Below are 18,435 nucleotides of genomic sequence, written 5' to 3' on the forward strand. Positions count from 1 at the left end.
GTCAGCGGCGTATAAGTGGTATTGGAAGCCTTGGGCAGTTACGAAGTGACCAAGGGAGGAGGTGTAGATAGAGAAGAGAAGGGGTCCAAGAACAGAGCCTTGGGGGACCCCCACAGAAAGGGGCAATGAAGAGGTGGAGATAGTTGTGGTAGGCAGAGAACCAGGATGGAGCAGAATCTCGGAGGCCAAAGGAATGTAGTTTGAGAGGGAGTGGGTGGTCAAAGGGTATCAAAGGCCATAGAGAGGTCAAGTAGTAGGAGTATGCAGTCCTGTCTGTTGGTTTTAGCAGTTAGTAAATCGTTAGTGAGTTTTAGTAAGGCAGTTTCCGTGGAGTGCTGCGAGCAAAAGCCAGACTGTAAGGGGTCAAGAATGTTATTTTCACTGAGGTAGGAGTTAAGACGGTTGTAGACTAAAGCCTCGTACACGTGATCGGATTTTCCGTCGGGAATTGCGTGATGACAGACTGTTGGAAGAAAATTCATCAGACAATTGTCGGATTTTCAGCGGACAAATGTTGGATGGCAGGCTTATAAATTTTCTGTGGACTAATGTCTGTTTTCCGATCGTGTGTACACAGGTCCATCAGACAAATGTCCAAAGTACAAACACGCATGCTCGGAAGCAAGGATGAGCCAGAAGCGGTCAGTCTTGTAAACTAGCGTTCGTAATGGAGAATTAACATTCGTGACATGGCAAATTATGAAATCTATAAATGCAGCGCACATTCTCTTTTTCATTAATGGGATAATAATGAAGCTGTTTTGCTGGTGATGCTGATGGAGTTCTGCCAAACGTATTTTAACCACTTCCCGCCCAAGGACATTGTATGACATCCTGGAATTTCAGTGGGAATATCTGAATGATGCCTGCAGCTACAGGCATCATTCAGATATCCTTGTTTTCCACCAGCGATTCTGTGCACCATAAGGATGATCATAGTGGCAATTCCACCGCTTGATCGTTCTTACAGGAGGATATCCCCCCTCCCATCGCCATCGGGTGCTTCTCCGAGCTTCACATGCCATTGGGGACCTGGATAAAGAATTGGCCGCCTCTGAATGAGGAGCATTGGAGGCCCGGGCATGACATTATTATTACATCATATTATGACGTCATATCCGAGCCTCGGATGTAAGCAAAGCCGCGATCGTGGCTGGTAAGCAGGAGATTGTGGATTTTTTTTCCAATCTCGTGCTTTCCAGCCTGGAGGAGAGATGCGGGGTCTTAATGACCCCGCATCTCTCCATAAAGAGGACCTGTCACGTATGATTCCTATTACAAGGGATGTTTACATTCCTTGCAATAGGAATAAAAGTGATCAAAAAAAAATGTTGTAAAAAAAATAAAGTAAAATAAAAACATTTTTTAAAACGCCACTGTCCCCAGTAGCTTGTGCTCAGAAGCGAACGCACACGTTTTTCCCACCCACACATGTAAACGCCATGCAAACCACACATGTGAAGTATCACCGCGTGAGTTGGAGCCAAAGCAATAATTCTAGCACTAGACCTCCTCTGTAACTCTAAACCTGTAACCTGTAAAAAAATGTAAAGTGTCGCCTAAGGAAAGTGCTGAAGTTTGACGTCATTCCATGAATGTGCGCAATTTTAAAGCGTGACGTGTTTGGTATCTGTTTACTCGGCATAACATCATCTTTCACATTATATTAAAAATTGGTCTATCTTGATGTTTTTGTTATACTATTTTTTTTTTAAATCGTAAAAAAAACCACATTTGAAAAATTGTTGCGTAAATACCGTGCGCGATAAAAAGTTGCAATGACCGCCATTTTATTCCATAGAGTAACTGATTTATATATTTATTATTAATTATGTTTGTAGGTTCTGACTAATTTTATAGCAAAAATATTATGACGTTTACATGTAGGAGAGGAGTGCTAGAATGGACCCAGTATGGATGTGGTTAAAAGCCTTTTATTTTTCTAGCGATATCAATAAATTAAAATAAAGCACATGGAAAAATTTGACTTTAGAGGCACCAATTGCGAAAAAATGGGAAAGTGGTGCGATCTGGATCCTCGAATGATGTTTCAAGGCATACAACTGAGTGGTCTGTCTTACTGCTGTCAGTGGTAATTTGTTCTTATATACTACTTGTGAACCTATGTGTTATTGTTTACACATTTTTTATATACTTACTCATATGCTATATTTTCTAGAAATCTATAATGTTTTTCCCCTGAAGAAGACAGACAATACATATGGTCGAAAAAGAGGCATGATTTCTGTCCCAGATTCTGTAATGTTTTAACATACACTGTTTAGCAGTTGTTTCTATGTATTCTATCTATATATATATATATATATATAATCTATCTCAAATCTCATTGCAGAGCTCATATTACTGGTCATGCCAATGTAACTTTATTGTTGTAATAAACCATTTTTTCTAATTTTTGACTTTATTGCTGCAATTCAAAACCCAACTGGGACATTTCCTTCACTTTTTGTAGAGGCACCAATTATAGAAAAATAAAATACATTTTATTAAACATATATTACATGAAAGACATTCAAAATACTGTCAATTGCAGTGAACGACTAAACCTCTCCAATATGGATCAAACACATCAAATACTTCTATCATAGATTGTAACATAAAACAATAGCTCTACATGTTTCAGGAAAAAACGCTTCTTCAGGAGCTTGAAGAAAAGGAGGCAGTCAATAATAAACATAGAAAGGTATATCAATGGTAGAAAATATGTCTCAAAGGAACCCATGGCATCGATCCGAAAAGAGGACATGCGGGTAGTGCAGTGGATAACGTGGGGATGTGCCAGATAGAAACTGTCAAAAAAAAAAATCCAAAGTGCTATAATGGTGGGAACCTCTCAAATAAAAGGTTGTTGCACTTGAGGTTAATATATGTGGCAAATATCTATAGGAGGGGTTTCCACCATCCCTGCTAAGTTTCATATGGTATGTCTTATTTTCAGTTGTGTATTAAATGTAAAGTTGCGTATCACAGAGACCGTTATTTTGGTAATATTGAAGTTTATTGAGATTTCCATACATTGAAGGGTTCCACCATCTTTGTTAAATGCAGCGCCAACTTACTAATCAATAACTTTTTTTTTTTTTTTTGTGGTGTGGGGACACATAACAGTGCTGAGCGGCAGGTCTATTACTGACCCCTTCTTCCTTTTTTTTTTTTTTTTTTTTTTTATTTTACCTCCAGTAGAAACGTGGAATGGGGGGTTCGGTGTCTGCCATTGAACAGAAATTGGCTGGTCTTACCTTTTTTTTCTTCAAGTTACGAGGCATGGCGGATTTCACAAAGGATTTTTGGGTACGACAGGCAGTTAAGGGTTATAGGAAGGTTCATGGGCACAAGGACACTAGGCATCTAGTTTTAATTTTAGAATCTTCAGGCCATTTGTGGTCATTTAGGATCCTTGTGTACATTGGATCACGAGGTCTCTTTATTTTGGGTGGCATTTTGTGTTGGGAAGTTAGTAAGCCCGTCTAAGGTAGTAGCAGGTGGATTTGTGTCCCAGAACATGAATTGTGTGGATAATGGTGTCTTGTTACGGCTGTGGAGATCGAAGACGGACCAAAAGGGAAAAGGAGCGAGTGTGCAGCTGTTTCCATTGCTGGGTTTTTTTCCGGTTTGCCCAGTGGGGGCGTTGCGGAAGTTCTTGGCGGTTTGCCCAGACATAAAAGGCTCGTTCTTGATACACGGGGATGGGTCATTTATCGACGTTTCATTTTGTTGCAGTTTTTCGGAAAAGCCGTCGGGCAGCAGGTTCGGATTACACACAATACGCCTCGCACTTCTTCCATGTCGGGGAGGCCACAGAGATGGCCCGCTGTGGGTTTGTTGAGGCAGCAGTAAAGAGAATTAGGTGGGAATCAAAGAGATTTCAGAGGTACATTCGGCCGCATCTGTTGGCTGAGTAGGGGGGAATGCACAGGGGGAGAACAAGGGTACTTTCAGTTTGTTCTGTGTTCATCATCTGTGGTGCGGTAAAAATGTTAGAGTGTTGGTGCTATGTAGTGTTCTGTCATTTGTATTTCAGATGGCATGCACACATGCCTCGTCTGGATTATGGGGCATGCCTATGTTTTTTGGGGGGCCAGGAGAGCTGATGTTGGACCAGATGGCAGACAGCTAGGTATCTCTAGGAGGATGGCTTGTATTTGCTGGCTGGGGATACCGGGGATGATGTAGGGTAGGGAGGTGCTGGAAGTGCACCGTTATGCCATGCCAGGCTGGACCGGACACCAGACATTTTGGGGGAAACGTTTTGGGGGTCAGGTCCATCAGAGAACTGATTTTGGATGTGAAATTGTACTTCCTGAAACTCTGCACGGCTTTTCATGCCATACAGGTCCGACGACATTGCGGTCCGACATCATTGCTCGGAAGGCTTGGCACATGGCACGATCTGTAGCAAGGCTTACATAAAAATTAACAAAGTGGTGGGCAGATTTGTTTCTAGGAATCGGGGTATGGTCATCGACACATCGAGTTGAAATCCAATGTTGGCCTGTATTTAAGAGGAGATGGGGTTTACCTCTCGGCAGTGGGGATTGACCTGTGGAGGCTGGGTCTGCAAGATGGGATTCAGCGGGTGTGGAGAGGCCCATAAGGTTAAGTTGTTATCCTTGTGGGCTGTGGCTGTGTTTTTGGTCTTTTGATGGTGTCAGAAAACCTAATGGAATACACCAGAGGGGCACATACTACCGAGAAGCCCCCCAATATTTCCACTCGTATAAAGGTTAGCTGGAATATGGTAATAGTTTCACTGTGGGAAGGGGGTTGTCTCCAAGCTGGTGGTACGGCTGGAGGCCTATCATGGAAAAAGGTCCCGCAGTGTAGTGGTGGAAGAAGTGTGAAGTTCGGGGTGCTGTCAAAGACCAGCAGACTGAGGGTGAAAAGTTGTCGTTACAGATGTTATGTTTAAAAGTTTAGAGTTATTGATATTTTAATAAAAGGCTGCTATGGCCAGTTATACTCCAAATTCAGCTGTGGTCTCATTAATTTAGAATGGTAAGAGGGGGGTTGGTGGAGTATGAGTGGTTGGGCAGTTTAAGAAGGTTGGGGACATCTGGGCTACACTGGTCAAGCACAGTATTATGTATAGCCTCAGTGTAACAGTTAAAACTAGATTTTCAAGATCTGAATGGAGAAACTTGTCTGTCAAGTTTTCAGGCATGCAAGGATTTCACTCTCTTTTTTGCTTGCCTTCCTTTTGGTGATGGTTGTTTTTATATATGTAGCAATTCTTGGTTGCCGTGACTCTTAATGTTTGTTGTGGTGTTGTGCAAGTTCATTCGTTGTGTTATGGGAGTTCATTGATATGTTGGGCATTTAAATCAAATCCTATCCAGTGCCTGCTTTTCCCTGTCATCAGTACACCGAAGCTGCAGTTCCAAGGTTAGTCACACAAGACATGTTTATTTGATTCACTTGATGTTTTGTCTGGTTTTTTTGTTTTTTGTTTTTTTCTTTCTCTGAAGCATCCGTAGACAAGTAACAATGAGCATTAGCAGATATGTCATTATGTTGCTGACAACACCTATGGTAGCTGGTCTTAAAGTCAGGATTACAAACTGTTACCTGTGTATTAATTTACAGACTGCACTGGAACTTGGTAAAAGGTAACGCCTTTCAAAAAAGCATGCACTTCACTTGTAATAACTTTGATCATATATTGGCTTTTGAATGTGTTGCTCACAACTATTCAGATTTTCATTTCATTTGCTGGGCAAGGTTACTGTGAGATGTCGGGTTTTTTTTTTTTGGTTTTTTTTTCAAATGCATTTTTTTTTTTTTTTTTACACAGGTGTATTTTCTTAGGTTCTGAAAACCTTTTACACAAAAACATACAATTAGTCTAGAAAAAAAAAAACTTGCTAAAATGGAAGTGTTCTCTAAAGCCAGGCACTACAGCAAATAACTTCTGTAGTCTACGGTTGTTTTAATACATTGGCTAGGAGAGACTTTTATACTTGGTTTTAAGATGTATTATAATAACTGGACAATTTACCTAACTGATAAAACTGCAAACTTCCTTAAGCCATGCTGAACAGTCTTTTGTGAAAATATGCCAAATTGTAACTGGGCAGGATTCTACATACTGATCGCTTTGGTTCAGTACATACTATTTACACCCAGCATCAATGGGCACTCAGTAGATGTTAGAAAGTAGGGCAGGATCCATTCGATTCAGTACATACTACAGTTGTGCTCATAAGTTTACATACCCTGGCAGAATTTGATTTCTTGGCCATTTTTCAGAGAATATGAATAACACAAGTTTTTCTTGCACTCATGGTTAGTGTTTGGCTGAAGCCATTCATTATCAATCAACAGTGTACATTTATGGGCACAACTGTATATACACCAGGGATCACTGGACATTGAGTAAATGTTAGAAAAATTTGGTGTTTGTTCAACTTTCTACTAAAGCTTACCTGATTCCAAAAATGATGCAAGAATAGAGAAGTCCTTCTTTATATAGTATATGAGCTACCAATAATCATAATACTGTACTTCTTTTTTTTAGCTTTTAGTATGTTCTCCTTCAAGTGTTTTATTGCATGTCAAATTATTTTCTACCTCCCATTGTATTAGATCTCTGAAGTTCTGGTAAGCTGATATGACCGGTAGACTGTTACAAGACAAGACAATACAGAGGATGTTGCTTTTTCCATGCAAAACCTGCCACCACCACATAACGCTGTCTCGTGTGCATGCTTCGATGCATAACCATTTGATAAAAGTAAACTGTGGCCCTGATTTTGCACATTGCTTGAGATCATGAAGTTATTTATACCTTTTCTTAAAAGCAATAACCGGCATCTCAGATGATTGGAAGGGCCTTTTAAAACAACGATTTTATAACTAAAATCTCCCTGCAAAGCAGATCCTGATACTTCACCCTCCAGTAGAGAAAGTAAAGGGTCACAATATTACTGCGTATGCACCATTGTCAGGGAAATATGGCGGGTCCCACCACTGGAGCAAGACACAGAAAGATGGGTCAGATATCTTCTCATCTATGGCCAGCTATAGTGCACAGTATCTATTTCAGCATACTGTATTTCACAATAAGGGTTGCTGCAGTGTAAACTTTGTCATTGCGCTTTGCCTTACTAATGCACGTTTTTGTTTTTTGTATTGCCACCAATACTTTATCAAAGGAACTTTGTAGAAAGAAAAACACTTTTCAAACATAGTACGTTTTTCAATTTGGTTTATTGTTCTTAGTAATATCTTCACTTTAAGTGCATAATAACATGGTACCCAGCTGCAATTTGTTGAAAGATGCTATAATATGGTTTTTATTTCATGCAACAACACACGCAAGATTCTTGTGAATCATGTGACTGTGCTACGTGATCAGTCTGACTATGAGACAGCAGTACAACTATGTAGGAATTTGAATGATTTAACTCAGCAATGCATTCTTTTGTTCTGAAACTAGCATTTCAGGTTTTTATGGCTCAAGAAATGCCTTCTAGAAAACTCGCATTGTCTGTTGATCATAGCAATGAGCAGAAACACAAGTAGGTTTGTTGTTTGTATGTTCCATCTTCCACATATTAAGTATATGCCATTTAATAAGGAAGTTCAGAAAACTAGAGCTTTTGATCTTTATGTGCCTGACTATTTTGTTAACCTACATGAATGCATTTTATGAGAGACATAAGCTGACATTTCAGGCCTATTGACTGGTTGCTTCTGTCCTTGGTTCTTTTAAACAAAAAAAAAAAAACATCCCTGGAACAAGCATGCAACAAATCTGTGTCATCAGGACTTGTATTCTACATATTTTGTTCAGTGATTTAAAGTCCTGAATCCAGAACATAAACAAAATAGCTAGGCTAGCATTCATAGAAGAGGTAAACAATGGCATCCTACTCCTACCAGATCTTGATCTTGTATATCTGTCCATTCATATACTTTGTAGACCTGGTCAGAATGTTGCCTAAGCCACAACTCCCAGTTGAATAAACTTGTCATAAATAAACTTGTCATCGCAGTAACGTGGAATCTATAAATGCTGACCTCCAACATGCATACATTTGCCTGGCTGTCATGCTGATGTGTTGGCTTCAATAGTTTGACTTGCTAAGTTAGAACTAGTATGCAGATCAGGCATTGAGTTATGCCACGTACACACGATCGGAATTTCGTTCAAGCTGTCTTGCATACACATGGTCACACCAAATTCCAACTGTCAAGAACACAGTGACGTAAAACACATACGACGGGGCTAAAAAAAAGGAAGTTCAGTAGCCAATAGCTTCCATCTCATAGTTGAATCTGTGCATGCGTGAGTTTTTGCGCATCGAAATTGCATACACACAAACGGATTTTCGGATAGGAACTTTTTTCAACCCGAAAAATTGAGAACATGCTCTCAATCTTTTGCTGGCCAAAAATTCAGTCAGCAAAAGTCAGATGGAGCACACGATTGCATTTTCCAACCAAAAGCTCTCATCAGTGTTTTGATAGCCGAATTTCTGATCGTGTGTACGCAGCATAACTCTGACTTTACTCTTTGCATGCTTGGAAGATATGACCACCTCCTTTCTCCTTCCCATTTTTTTTTTTTTTTTTTTTTTTACTGTTACAAGTTTTTTTCTTTAACTCTTATTATATTCATAGAGAGCACGCTAAAGGACATGTGGCCATGTTTAGACCCCAGCTGCTGATGCAGGCTGTCATGCTGATCCAAAGGCTTTGGTACTTTAAGGAACAGGGATACAGCACATGAGTTGTAAGTTCACACAAACTTTGTAATCCTGCATGCTTATTCCATGTCGGTGACCCATGGTATCAGAGCTGAAGAATGTTCTGTTTAGCTAAATGCCTCGGTCAGAAATTATAGCTAAAAATTGTTTCTCCCCACCTTCCCTATTTAAAGCTGATCTCTATCTTTATAGGAACGTTTAAATCATTTGTTTGGACAACCTGGACCAAACTATTACCTTCACTACTAGATTTTTCTATTGTGCGAGTTGTATAAACTATATTCTCGGCTATGTACAGTATACAGCACTGTGTTCCATCAGTGGGGTGGGTGGCCGTGCTGGAAATCGTGAAGTCATCATCTCACCTCTCCATCTCAGCGAATCACAGAAAACTTTATATTTTATATGCATGTAGCCTGGGCTAAATACAGTTTATATAGTATTCACCCACAGTGCTGTTTTATCTCCCTATATCAATGAAAACATTCCCCTCAATATTGTGTGTGTGTGTGTATATGTATGTATATGTGTGTGTAATATATATATATATGATTTTATTGATTTTTATATCTCACAAAAGTGAGTACACTCCTCACATTTTTGTAAATATCTTATTCTATCTTGTCATGTGACAACACTGAAGAAATTACACTTTGCTACAATGTATAGTATTGAGTGTACAGCTTGTATAACAGTGTAAATTTGTCCCCTCAAAATAACTCAACACACAGCCATTAATGTCTAAACCACTGGCAACAAAAGTGAGTACACCCCTAAGTAAAAATTTCCAAATTAGTCCCAATTAGCCATTTTCCCTCCCTGGTGTCATGTGACTTTTATTAGTGTTACAAGATCTCAGGTATGACTGGGGAGCAGGTGTGTTAAATTTGGTGTTTATCATTCTCACTCTCTAATAATGGTCACTGGAAGTTCAACATGGCACCTCATAGCAAAGAACTCTCTGAGGATCTGAAAAACAATTGTTGCTCTACATAAAGATGGCCTAGGTCAGTGATGGCGAATCTTGGCACCCTAGATGTTTTGGAACTACATTTTCCATGATGCTCAACTACACTGAGTGCATGAGCATCATGGGAAATGTAGTTCAAAAACATTTGAGGTGTCAAGGTTCATCATGATTGGCCTAGGCTTTAAGAAGATTGCCAAGACCCTGAAACTGAGTTATTTTCAGGGGACAGAAAATGTACACTTATACAAGCTGTACACTCACTACTTTACATTGTAGCAAATTGTCATTTCTTCAGTGTTGTCACATTAAAATATGTAATATTTACAAAAATGTGAGGGGTGTACTCACTTTTGTGAGATACTGTATATGATAGACTTTCATTTATATCAAAGTCCCAATCTTCCTGTGTCATGTGCACAATATTAATATATAATACACCAGTGCTGTCTTTTAAAAATTCATCCGACCAGCGTGAAGTGATGACCCAATGCTCTCACACTCACCAGAGATTATGGACCCCCTGCCATACAGCAAAAAGGGTCTGTCTCCCTTATTGATATACCCAAGTCTTTAAATATAAACTGTGGGCCTTTTTCTGTTATCCTCCACACTTTCTCCAGATCCAGCAATGGCCACTACTTCACCATCATCTATTCCTGAAGATGCCCATTGGACATGGTGAAACACGTTCGGCGGGGCTTTCCAATGACCTCACTTCTGATCCGTGGAGCACATGCCACTGCCATAATCTATTCTTATACACGTGAGAGCACTTGCATACATTTTAATAAAAGGTAAAGGTCATTTCACTATGGTATTTTCCCTTTTTGTCCTCCTGAAACAATTTGAGTGGTAAAGTACTGGCCATTGCTCGATGTGGAGAATAACAGCAAAGGCGCACAGTCCATATTTAAAGATCCAGGAGGTGTATATAGATGAGCAAGGCATGCCCTTTTCCTGTATAGCAGGGGGTCCATAATCTGGTAAGTGTCGGAGCATTGGGATCACAAAGCACTGCACTGAATTTCACCTGAGCTCCAGAAGGTTTTTTCCCCCACCAGGTAATTTTTTTTCCCTATCCTGCGCTTTGTTAAATCAGCAATTTTGTCCTCATGCAACACTGTACACAAATTTAAAATTTATATAATTTTTTTTCACACAAACAGTGGTATTTTATTACCACTTGAATTTTTTGAAAACATTTTAAAAAATATATATATATTATTCTTCTGTATATAAAATCTAATTTCTAATTTCTTCATATGTGTTCATATTCATGCAAATCCACGGGAGCGGACGCTCTGTGCGGTCCCCTAATCCAGAACAGGCTGGATGCCCCTGTCGGACCGTAGTAAATATACTGTAGATGGTCGGCAAGTGGTTAAAAGACAGGTTTATTATGTTAATATTGTTCACATACCACAGTAAAATTGGGACTTTTTGACATTAATGCAGATCTGTCATGTATATGTGAGATATGGTTAACGTTTTTAAGGGAAATGTATTCACTGATATTTGGAGATAGAGACAGTGCTGTGGATGGATGTTGGTTCAGGAGCCTAAAATACATTGCAGGTGTTAAGAAAAAGTATTGGCAGAAAAGCGAGTGTTTTCTTCCTTTTACATACAGTTCATACCATGCACTAACACAGCTGGATCATCTAATAGTGAGGGTAATAGTTTGGGACAGTTTTGATCCAAATGAAATATTTAAACTGCACTAAAAGATGGAGATCAGCCTTAGGGCAAGCATGCCTACCTATACATGATTGCCCCCGATCTTGGTACATGATGCTAATGTTCCTAGAAAAACACTGTGATTGAGCAAACTTAACAGAGGTACTGTAGTCTCAAGGCTGGTCAGGCAGGGCCCCGTAAGACTGTCCAAGGTGAGGATTGGCAGCAAGCAAGTATAATCCAGAAGACATGTCCAAGGTCAGGGCAGGCAGAGAGCCCTAATCCAGTAAACAGTCCAAGGTCAAGGGAGACTAAGCCAAAGAAAGTACTCAGTGATCTGAGCATGGGTCAAAAACCACGAAACCAAATCAAGTAGATTCATCAGGGACAAGCAGTAGTACAGGTAGGGAGCCAAGAAGCAGGAATGTAGTCCAGAGCTCTGGCCATGTGATGCTCAAATACAGCACCAGAGCAACCAATCGGGAGGGAGGAGGCAGAGCCACTTGGACTAACCAATGCTCCTGCCTGCCAGGAGAAGAGAGCATCTACTGGCCACCCAGGAGCTTGACACAAGTGGAGGCCACAGGAGACCGAATGCATCCCTTTCTAACAGAGAAAAACAGACCACTAGTATTTCTAACTGTACACAGCTTTATTGTTATCTGATAGAGCCGAAGTGAGACTGGCATGAAGTGTAGCTTTTTTTTTTGGGGGGGGGGGGGTTTCATAGGATAGTGTGTTAAACCTGTAGCTAAATGGGTGGACAGGAACCTTCACTAAGTGAAAGGGTGGGTTTGATAATACAATTGCCAGAGGTGATTCCCCTGTAAAATCAACCAGTACCTGGGAGTGACACGGTTACCAAGCATTTTGCAATACAAGCTAATATATATATATATATATATATATATATATATATATATATATATATATATATATATATATATATATATATATATATATATATATTATTTTTTTATTTTTTTATTTTTTTTTACATTCTGACTGTTTGCAAGCATTGGCTCGCAAAAGAAGTGGGTTTCAAGCCTCTGCGATGTGCATTACCGCATTTGGCCAGAGGTGTGGGGGCGCCAGTAATGTGGATGCACTCGGATACACTCCGTTTCCAAGTGAATTTGAACGGTTTCTAAGTGTCTTCCCAGCCCCCCCCCCCCCCCCCCCACCTCTGGCCCCATGCGGTATTGCATACAATAGAAGTCACTGTGGAACAAGTTATCTGAATTTCCATTGATTTCTATGGAGAAACTTGCTTTGATATAGGAGTGCTTTGGATTACAGGCATTCTTCTCGAACAAATTTTACTCGTAATCCAGGGTACCACTGTAATTGGAAACCGAGGACTACTGCAACCCGCATATAATAACCATAAGGATACACATCAGCATGGAAATAATGACAATCTTTATAAGAGAAAATAATTGTATGTACAATGTAATTGTTGTACATACATCCAAGAGCCCCATATTAGTCTGGGTGGAATTGTGCATATATACCCTGGTATATAGTTATTAAATAGAGGTACTTCCAGATGAATGTTGCCGCAAAGTTCTGTTGCAGGTGCCCCTGAGGATAATGATGCAGCATCTGTCTTTGTGTCAGAGGCCTGAAGACAAGATCTGCTGTGATGGGGAGACCATCCAGCCATTGTCCAACCAGCCTGGACTGCATCTTTTCACTGGCAGGAACTGTGGTGTGGTATTGGAACTCAGAACCAGCCTATCTACTATGCACTTTACTACCTCCCTAGCAGTTTTTCTAATCTGACCTGCATCTGGACCTCTAACTACCAGAAGTGACTGTTGAATGCTTAACTTGGCTCTAGTCTATGCTGGTTATTGAGCCCTAAGCTAAAACCACATGATGACAAAAGAACAGTTACAGTCATGTCTGTCTTGCAAGGATTCAGATGCACACTCAGCTGCAGATAAACAATTAATACTTGCAGAATAGTCTCTTCAAGCTTGAGTTTGGAAGCATGGACAGGACATGACATGTAGCTGGGTCACATCTTCCCTTTTTTTTTTTTTTTCTGGGATTTTTTTCAAAGCCTGCTTTAAAAAGACAAAGTGCTAATACATGATTCTACATAACACGTTGATATTAGCAGCTAATAGTAGAGGGAAGCGAACCCCTACACAAGGATTTATTAGGCTATTTTACTAGGGCTCGGTTCACATTACTGCGAATCGATTTTCAATGCGATTATGCAGTAAGACTTTGATTTGTCTTGGGATGTAGTTAGCATAATCTGTAGAGACAAATCGCACTGAAATCACATCAAAGTAGCACAGGAACCTTTTACAAAATCACAGTTGCATTGATGTGAACGGGCACCAAGCAATGTGATTTCCCTTCTCCTGTGTTTCTGTGCGACTCAAGTTGCATCAAAAATACAAGCACTAAAGAGCTGAGAACCTTTGTTAAATTGTGCGATTATTTGCAATGATGTGAAAAGCAAATTCCTGTTCACTTTGAACCTCCAATCATTTGCAGATGATTGGATAGGTTGCTTGCAAGGTTGGATAATTGAATGAAGATTCTTAACTTGTTTAGTACAATGTATATGAGCCTTGCAATAAACTCTTCTGTCACACTAGTCACTGCACCGTATTCGGATTATACCAAAGGTAAAGTTAGAGTAAAGCCAGCAATAGATAATGCGATTGTCTTTAGGGCACGGGTTTTCCCCTCGTCAACACAACACAGAATCCCTCCCGGGGGTGCAGGGTGCAATCTGACTTGCTGGTTGTATCTAAGTTGATCAATGGATCAACTTTTTTACAATTTTCCTATCCATAGATGGATCAAATCCTGGCCAGTCCCTGCTGAACCATTCTATGGCTGCCTTAAAACTGTCATTATCCATAGTGTATCTTTAGTCTACAGTGCATATTTTGGATAAATAATCGGGCAAAGTTGTTGTACATTTTTTAAAAAAAAATTTTTCCCACAAGGGAGTAGCGTGCATTGTACAATACAGATAATCCATATCTTGGATTACGAGTATAATTCATTCCAGAAGAATGCTTGTAATCAAACCACTCGTATATCAAAGCGAGTTTCCCCATAAGAAATAATAGAAACTCAGATAATCCGTTCCACAGCCACTGCCTGTCTATGCAGTACCGCATGTGGCCAGAGATGCGGAGGCGCAGGAGACCGCTCTGAGACGCTCGGGAATGGTGTGTTTCCAGCGTGCCCCCCCCCCCCCCCCCACACACACACACACACACACACACACACGCGCACACCTGGCCAAATGCAGTACTGCACACCCCAGCGGCTTGAATCCTGCTCATCTTGTGAGACAGCGCTGGCAAAGCGAGTCAGGATTTTTATTTTATTTTTTTTAAAACAGCTTGTATTGTGAAACACTCATAAACCGCGTTACTCGCAATCTGAGGTTCCACTTGTACATTGATTCGTTTATTTGCCTAGAATGATAAATGGATGAATGGCTAGAGCAGTACTTGTTCTGTAGTGTTTATTCATTCTGGGGCTTATATAATAATAATAAAGTAGTGGGTCATTGAGTATACCCAATCGCATGCTAGGAACTTTTTAAACAGTTTTTTTTTTTTTTTTGCTTGCACATGATTAGATGATAGAAGTCAGCACAGCTTCCCCTCACTTGCTTTGCAAAGTGAAGGTGTTTTACTGTTAGTAAATCAACCATGGTCTAATATATAAATTTATATAGCCTCATATATTTGCCTGAGCAAACCTGCATCATAAAACACTTGCAAACATATTTTCGATCTGTACTTTTATTGTGCTAGATCTATTGAGGTTGAGTTATTAAAGGCAAATGGGCTTTTCGCTTTGCAAGGACATTTTTCCCAAAGCAAAATGAATGTGTTGCAAATTTCACTTTTCAAAGTATACTTAATCCATGCAAAGTGAAATGCCTACCTTCCTTGATTAAGGATATGTTCACACTATTCCGACACAAGTGGCATGACCTCTGATCTGACTCTGCCCTGTGACTGATAAGCGGATCTGACTTTGAGTTTGGTATGGATCTTGGAGTTGGACCCCACATCCAAAAGAAAACAAAAAAAATGCCCCTGCCAACATCATACCAGACCATTCAGACCTGGTGTGGATTTTAAGGGGACCCCCACGCCAAAATTAAAAATAAAAAAAAGCTGTGCGCCCCCAAAATCCATACCAGAACCTTATCTGAGCATGCAGCTCAGGAAAGTCCCCTCCTGGACCATACCAGGCCACTTGCCCTCAATGTGGGGTGGGTGGGTGCCTTGGGTCAGGGGGGCTCTGTGCCCCCCCAAAGCACCTTGTCCCCATGTTGATGTGAACAAGGGCCTCTTCCCGACAGCCCTGAGCAGTGGTTGTGGGGGGGCTTATTGGAATCTGGAAGCCTTCTTTAACAAGGGGGGGGGCAGATGCCTGCCCCCCTTATGTGAATGAGTAGGGGTACATTGTACCCCTACTTATTCACCAAAAAGTGTGAAAAATAAATAAAACGGCAAACAAGTTTTAAACAGTCCTTTATTAAAAATAGCTCTAACGTGCTCTAACGTGTCTTCTTTCTCCGGTGTTCTTCTCCCTCCTCCGGTTCCTCTATTTTTAATAAAGGGCTTTGTCAAAAACCTGTGTACTGTTTATTTTTGACACTTTTTTTTTTTTTTTTTGGGTAAATGGGTAGGGGGTATGATGTACCCCCTACTCATTCACATGGTGGGGGGGGGGAAATCTGTCAGGTCAGAGTCTGGTATTTCTTTTTGTTTTTGTTTTAATTCTCGCATGGGGGTCCCCTTCAAGAGCCTTATAGCACCAATCGGATCAGTTAAGACGATCTGACTTTGATGCGACTTACATTGAAATCGCGCCCAAGCCAGACCAAAATAGTTCAGGGAGCATTGTTGGACCGACACAAGTCAGACTGCTCTCCTAGGGATCCATTCATTTTGACATGGCATATGACCTGGGCTCTGGAAGTCAGAGCACATGTCAGAGCAGTGTGAACCAGACCTAAATCAACCCCATTGTCTCACTAGCAAATCCATTTTGGGCTTTCTCTATTACCCATTCTTCTCGTTAACAGTCTATTTATTTCTATTTTTCAGCATTGAATCTATTGCTGTAATCCTAAAATGGATGTGAAGTATATTAAAGACTACCTGTCCTGGCTATACTACCAGTATCTGCTCATAACCTGCAGCTATGTCCTCGAACCCTGGGAAAAGACCATCTTCAACACCATCTTACTGACGGCCATCGCTATGGTAATATACAGTTCCTATGTCTTCATTCCCATCCATGTTCGCCTGGCTATGGAATTTTTCTCTGGGATCTTTGGAGGGCAACATGAAAGTACTATGGCCTTGATGAGCTGACATGATCTATCCTACTTCAACATGCCACCTTAATTACTCATAGGATGTGCACCTTTCTGTGCTTCCAAATTTGATGGACATCATTTGGCTTGCATGGTGTGTGAGCTGTGGCATAGGACTCCTTAGTTGAAGACACTGCTGCTCTTTCCATTGTTTACTCTGGTGGACTCTGAAAACACGTTGCACAAAAATCTCAGCTGCACTACATGTACTTATACAGCTTATGTACATAGTATAATACAATGCAGTAGGTTTGCTGGCCTATATGTTTGAAAATTACTTTTTTTTTTTTTCAAAAAGAGAAGTATATATTTTGCGCTTGCTTTTACGCCTATTCTGGGCCATGCATATTTAAATGAAATTGGTCTGTCTGTTGATTTGAATGTTGATGACTTGCTCTAAAGTATTTTTTGTTTTTTATGATTCAGACCTATTGCTTTACTTTTAAGCATAATACTATTTCAACTTAAATTATGTAAACTAGAATCAGTTTCCAAATAGACTAGTTTATGCTAAGTTTCTAGCAATACATCTTAACTTTTAGGTATTCTGCATCCATACCATCATTTTGTGTGTGTGTGTGTGTGTGTGTGTGTAATATATATATTTTTTTCCCCCAATTCCAGTCTGCCCAAATATTGTTCTAGACCTCCAGAGGCTTCAGATCTTGGAATAATATGGAATGGATATTTTTGATGTTGAAACTTTTGTTGTGGGGAAAAGCTGATCCATTCGGAAAATTCAGCCTTGCTTTGTCAAAAAAGTAACCATAATCTGTGTTTGTTTTTTGTTTTTGTGTTTTGTTTTCTTCTCTTCTCACCTAGACCATCACCTGACAGAGTGAAAGCTTCTGTAAGGGTCAGTCAAGGATATAGTTTAGCATACAGCTCTTGTAAACAATAAAACTGTAAAAAACACAACAGATGCAATAAATTCCAATGGAAGCAGCCTGTGACGCAGAGAGCACACTGTAAAATGCCACGCAGCTCCTAAACACACTTGTCTACATGGAAATCCCGGGTGTGTGTGTTTACTCTAAGAGCACAATTCATTATAATGTAATATGCAGAGGCTTGTAAGCTTTTCACTATTTCCTGTTGGCTGCACACCATACCCTTTTTTTATATTTTGTAAATGATTTTATTTAACAGCTTATTCCAAACCTGTGTTTATCAGGATCTACAAGAATATATAATAAAGTATACATGTGTGTGTATGTGATTGTTTAACTTATATTGCAAAATTTTATGAATAATAAAAATGTATAAGAAACCTGTCTTGCATACTTCAAATAAAATACATGGTGCACTCCATGTAGCTTCTTGTTGTCTTTATATGTTTATAGATCAGATCCATATTTTTTTTTTTTTTCATTTTTTACATAATTTGTACATGATTGCACCCTATACCCAAACTCTTGTTTACCCTTCCTTTTAGTTCTTTATTTTTTGTCCTAATGTGCCACTTTAATGTCTGTATGTTGAGTGATTATACTGGGATTTTTTGCAGGTGAACACTGGAGTCAAAAACTGGTAACTATCCTAAAGAGCTAAAAAAAAAAAAGTCCCCTCTTTGCAATTAGGCCCTTTAACTATAAACCTTAACTATAAACCCTCTCCTACCTTAACGCATGTATAACTAAGGCCCCATTCACACCTGAACATATAATTTTCAGGCAGAA

The 18,435-nt window shown here is 39.9% G+C and overlaps 1 protein-coding gene across 8 annotated transcripts in view; it reads left to right on the plus strand.

Moving 5' to 3' along the window:
• Positions 1-18,067, plus strand: part of SPTSSB (serine palmitoyltransferase small subunit B) — a 29,472-nt gene extending 11,405 nt beyond the window's left edge. For 3 of the 8 annotated variants that reach the window (XM_077488051.1, XM_077488053.1, XM_077488052.1), the window contains exon 2: positions 16,485-18,067. In XM_077488051.1, coding sequence (XP_077344177.1) covers positions 16,512-16,754 — 243 coding nt within the window. In that variant the 5' untranslated portion in view covers positions 16,485-16,511 and the 3' untranslated portion in view covers positions 16,755-18,067. Of the gene's footprint in view, positions 1-5,204; positions 5,404-5,500; positions 5,628-8,643; positions 8,756-16,484 lie in introns of those variants that run through there. The other 5 variants (XM_077488049.1, XM_077488050.1, XM_077488047.1 and 2 more) reach the window with 4 other exon arrangements.
• Positions 18,068-18,435: the final 368 nt, after the last annotated feature.

Source organism: Lithobates pipiens, unplaced genomic scaffold (genome assembly GCF_037356315.1).
Source record: "Lithobates pipiens isolate NorthernLeopardFrog02 unplaced genomic scaffold, aLitPip1_a1.2 Scaffold_18, whole genome shotgun sequence".
In the NCBI taxonomy this organism is placed as follows: Eukaryota; Metazoa; Chordata; class Amphibia; order Anura; family Ranidae; genus Lithobates; species Lithobates pipiens.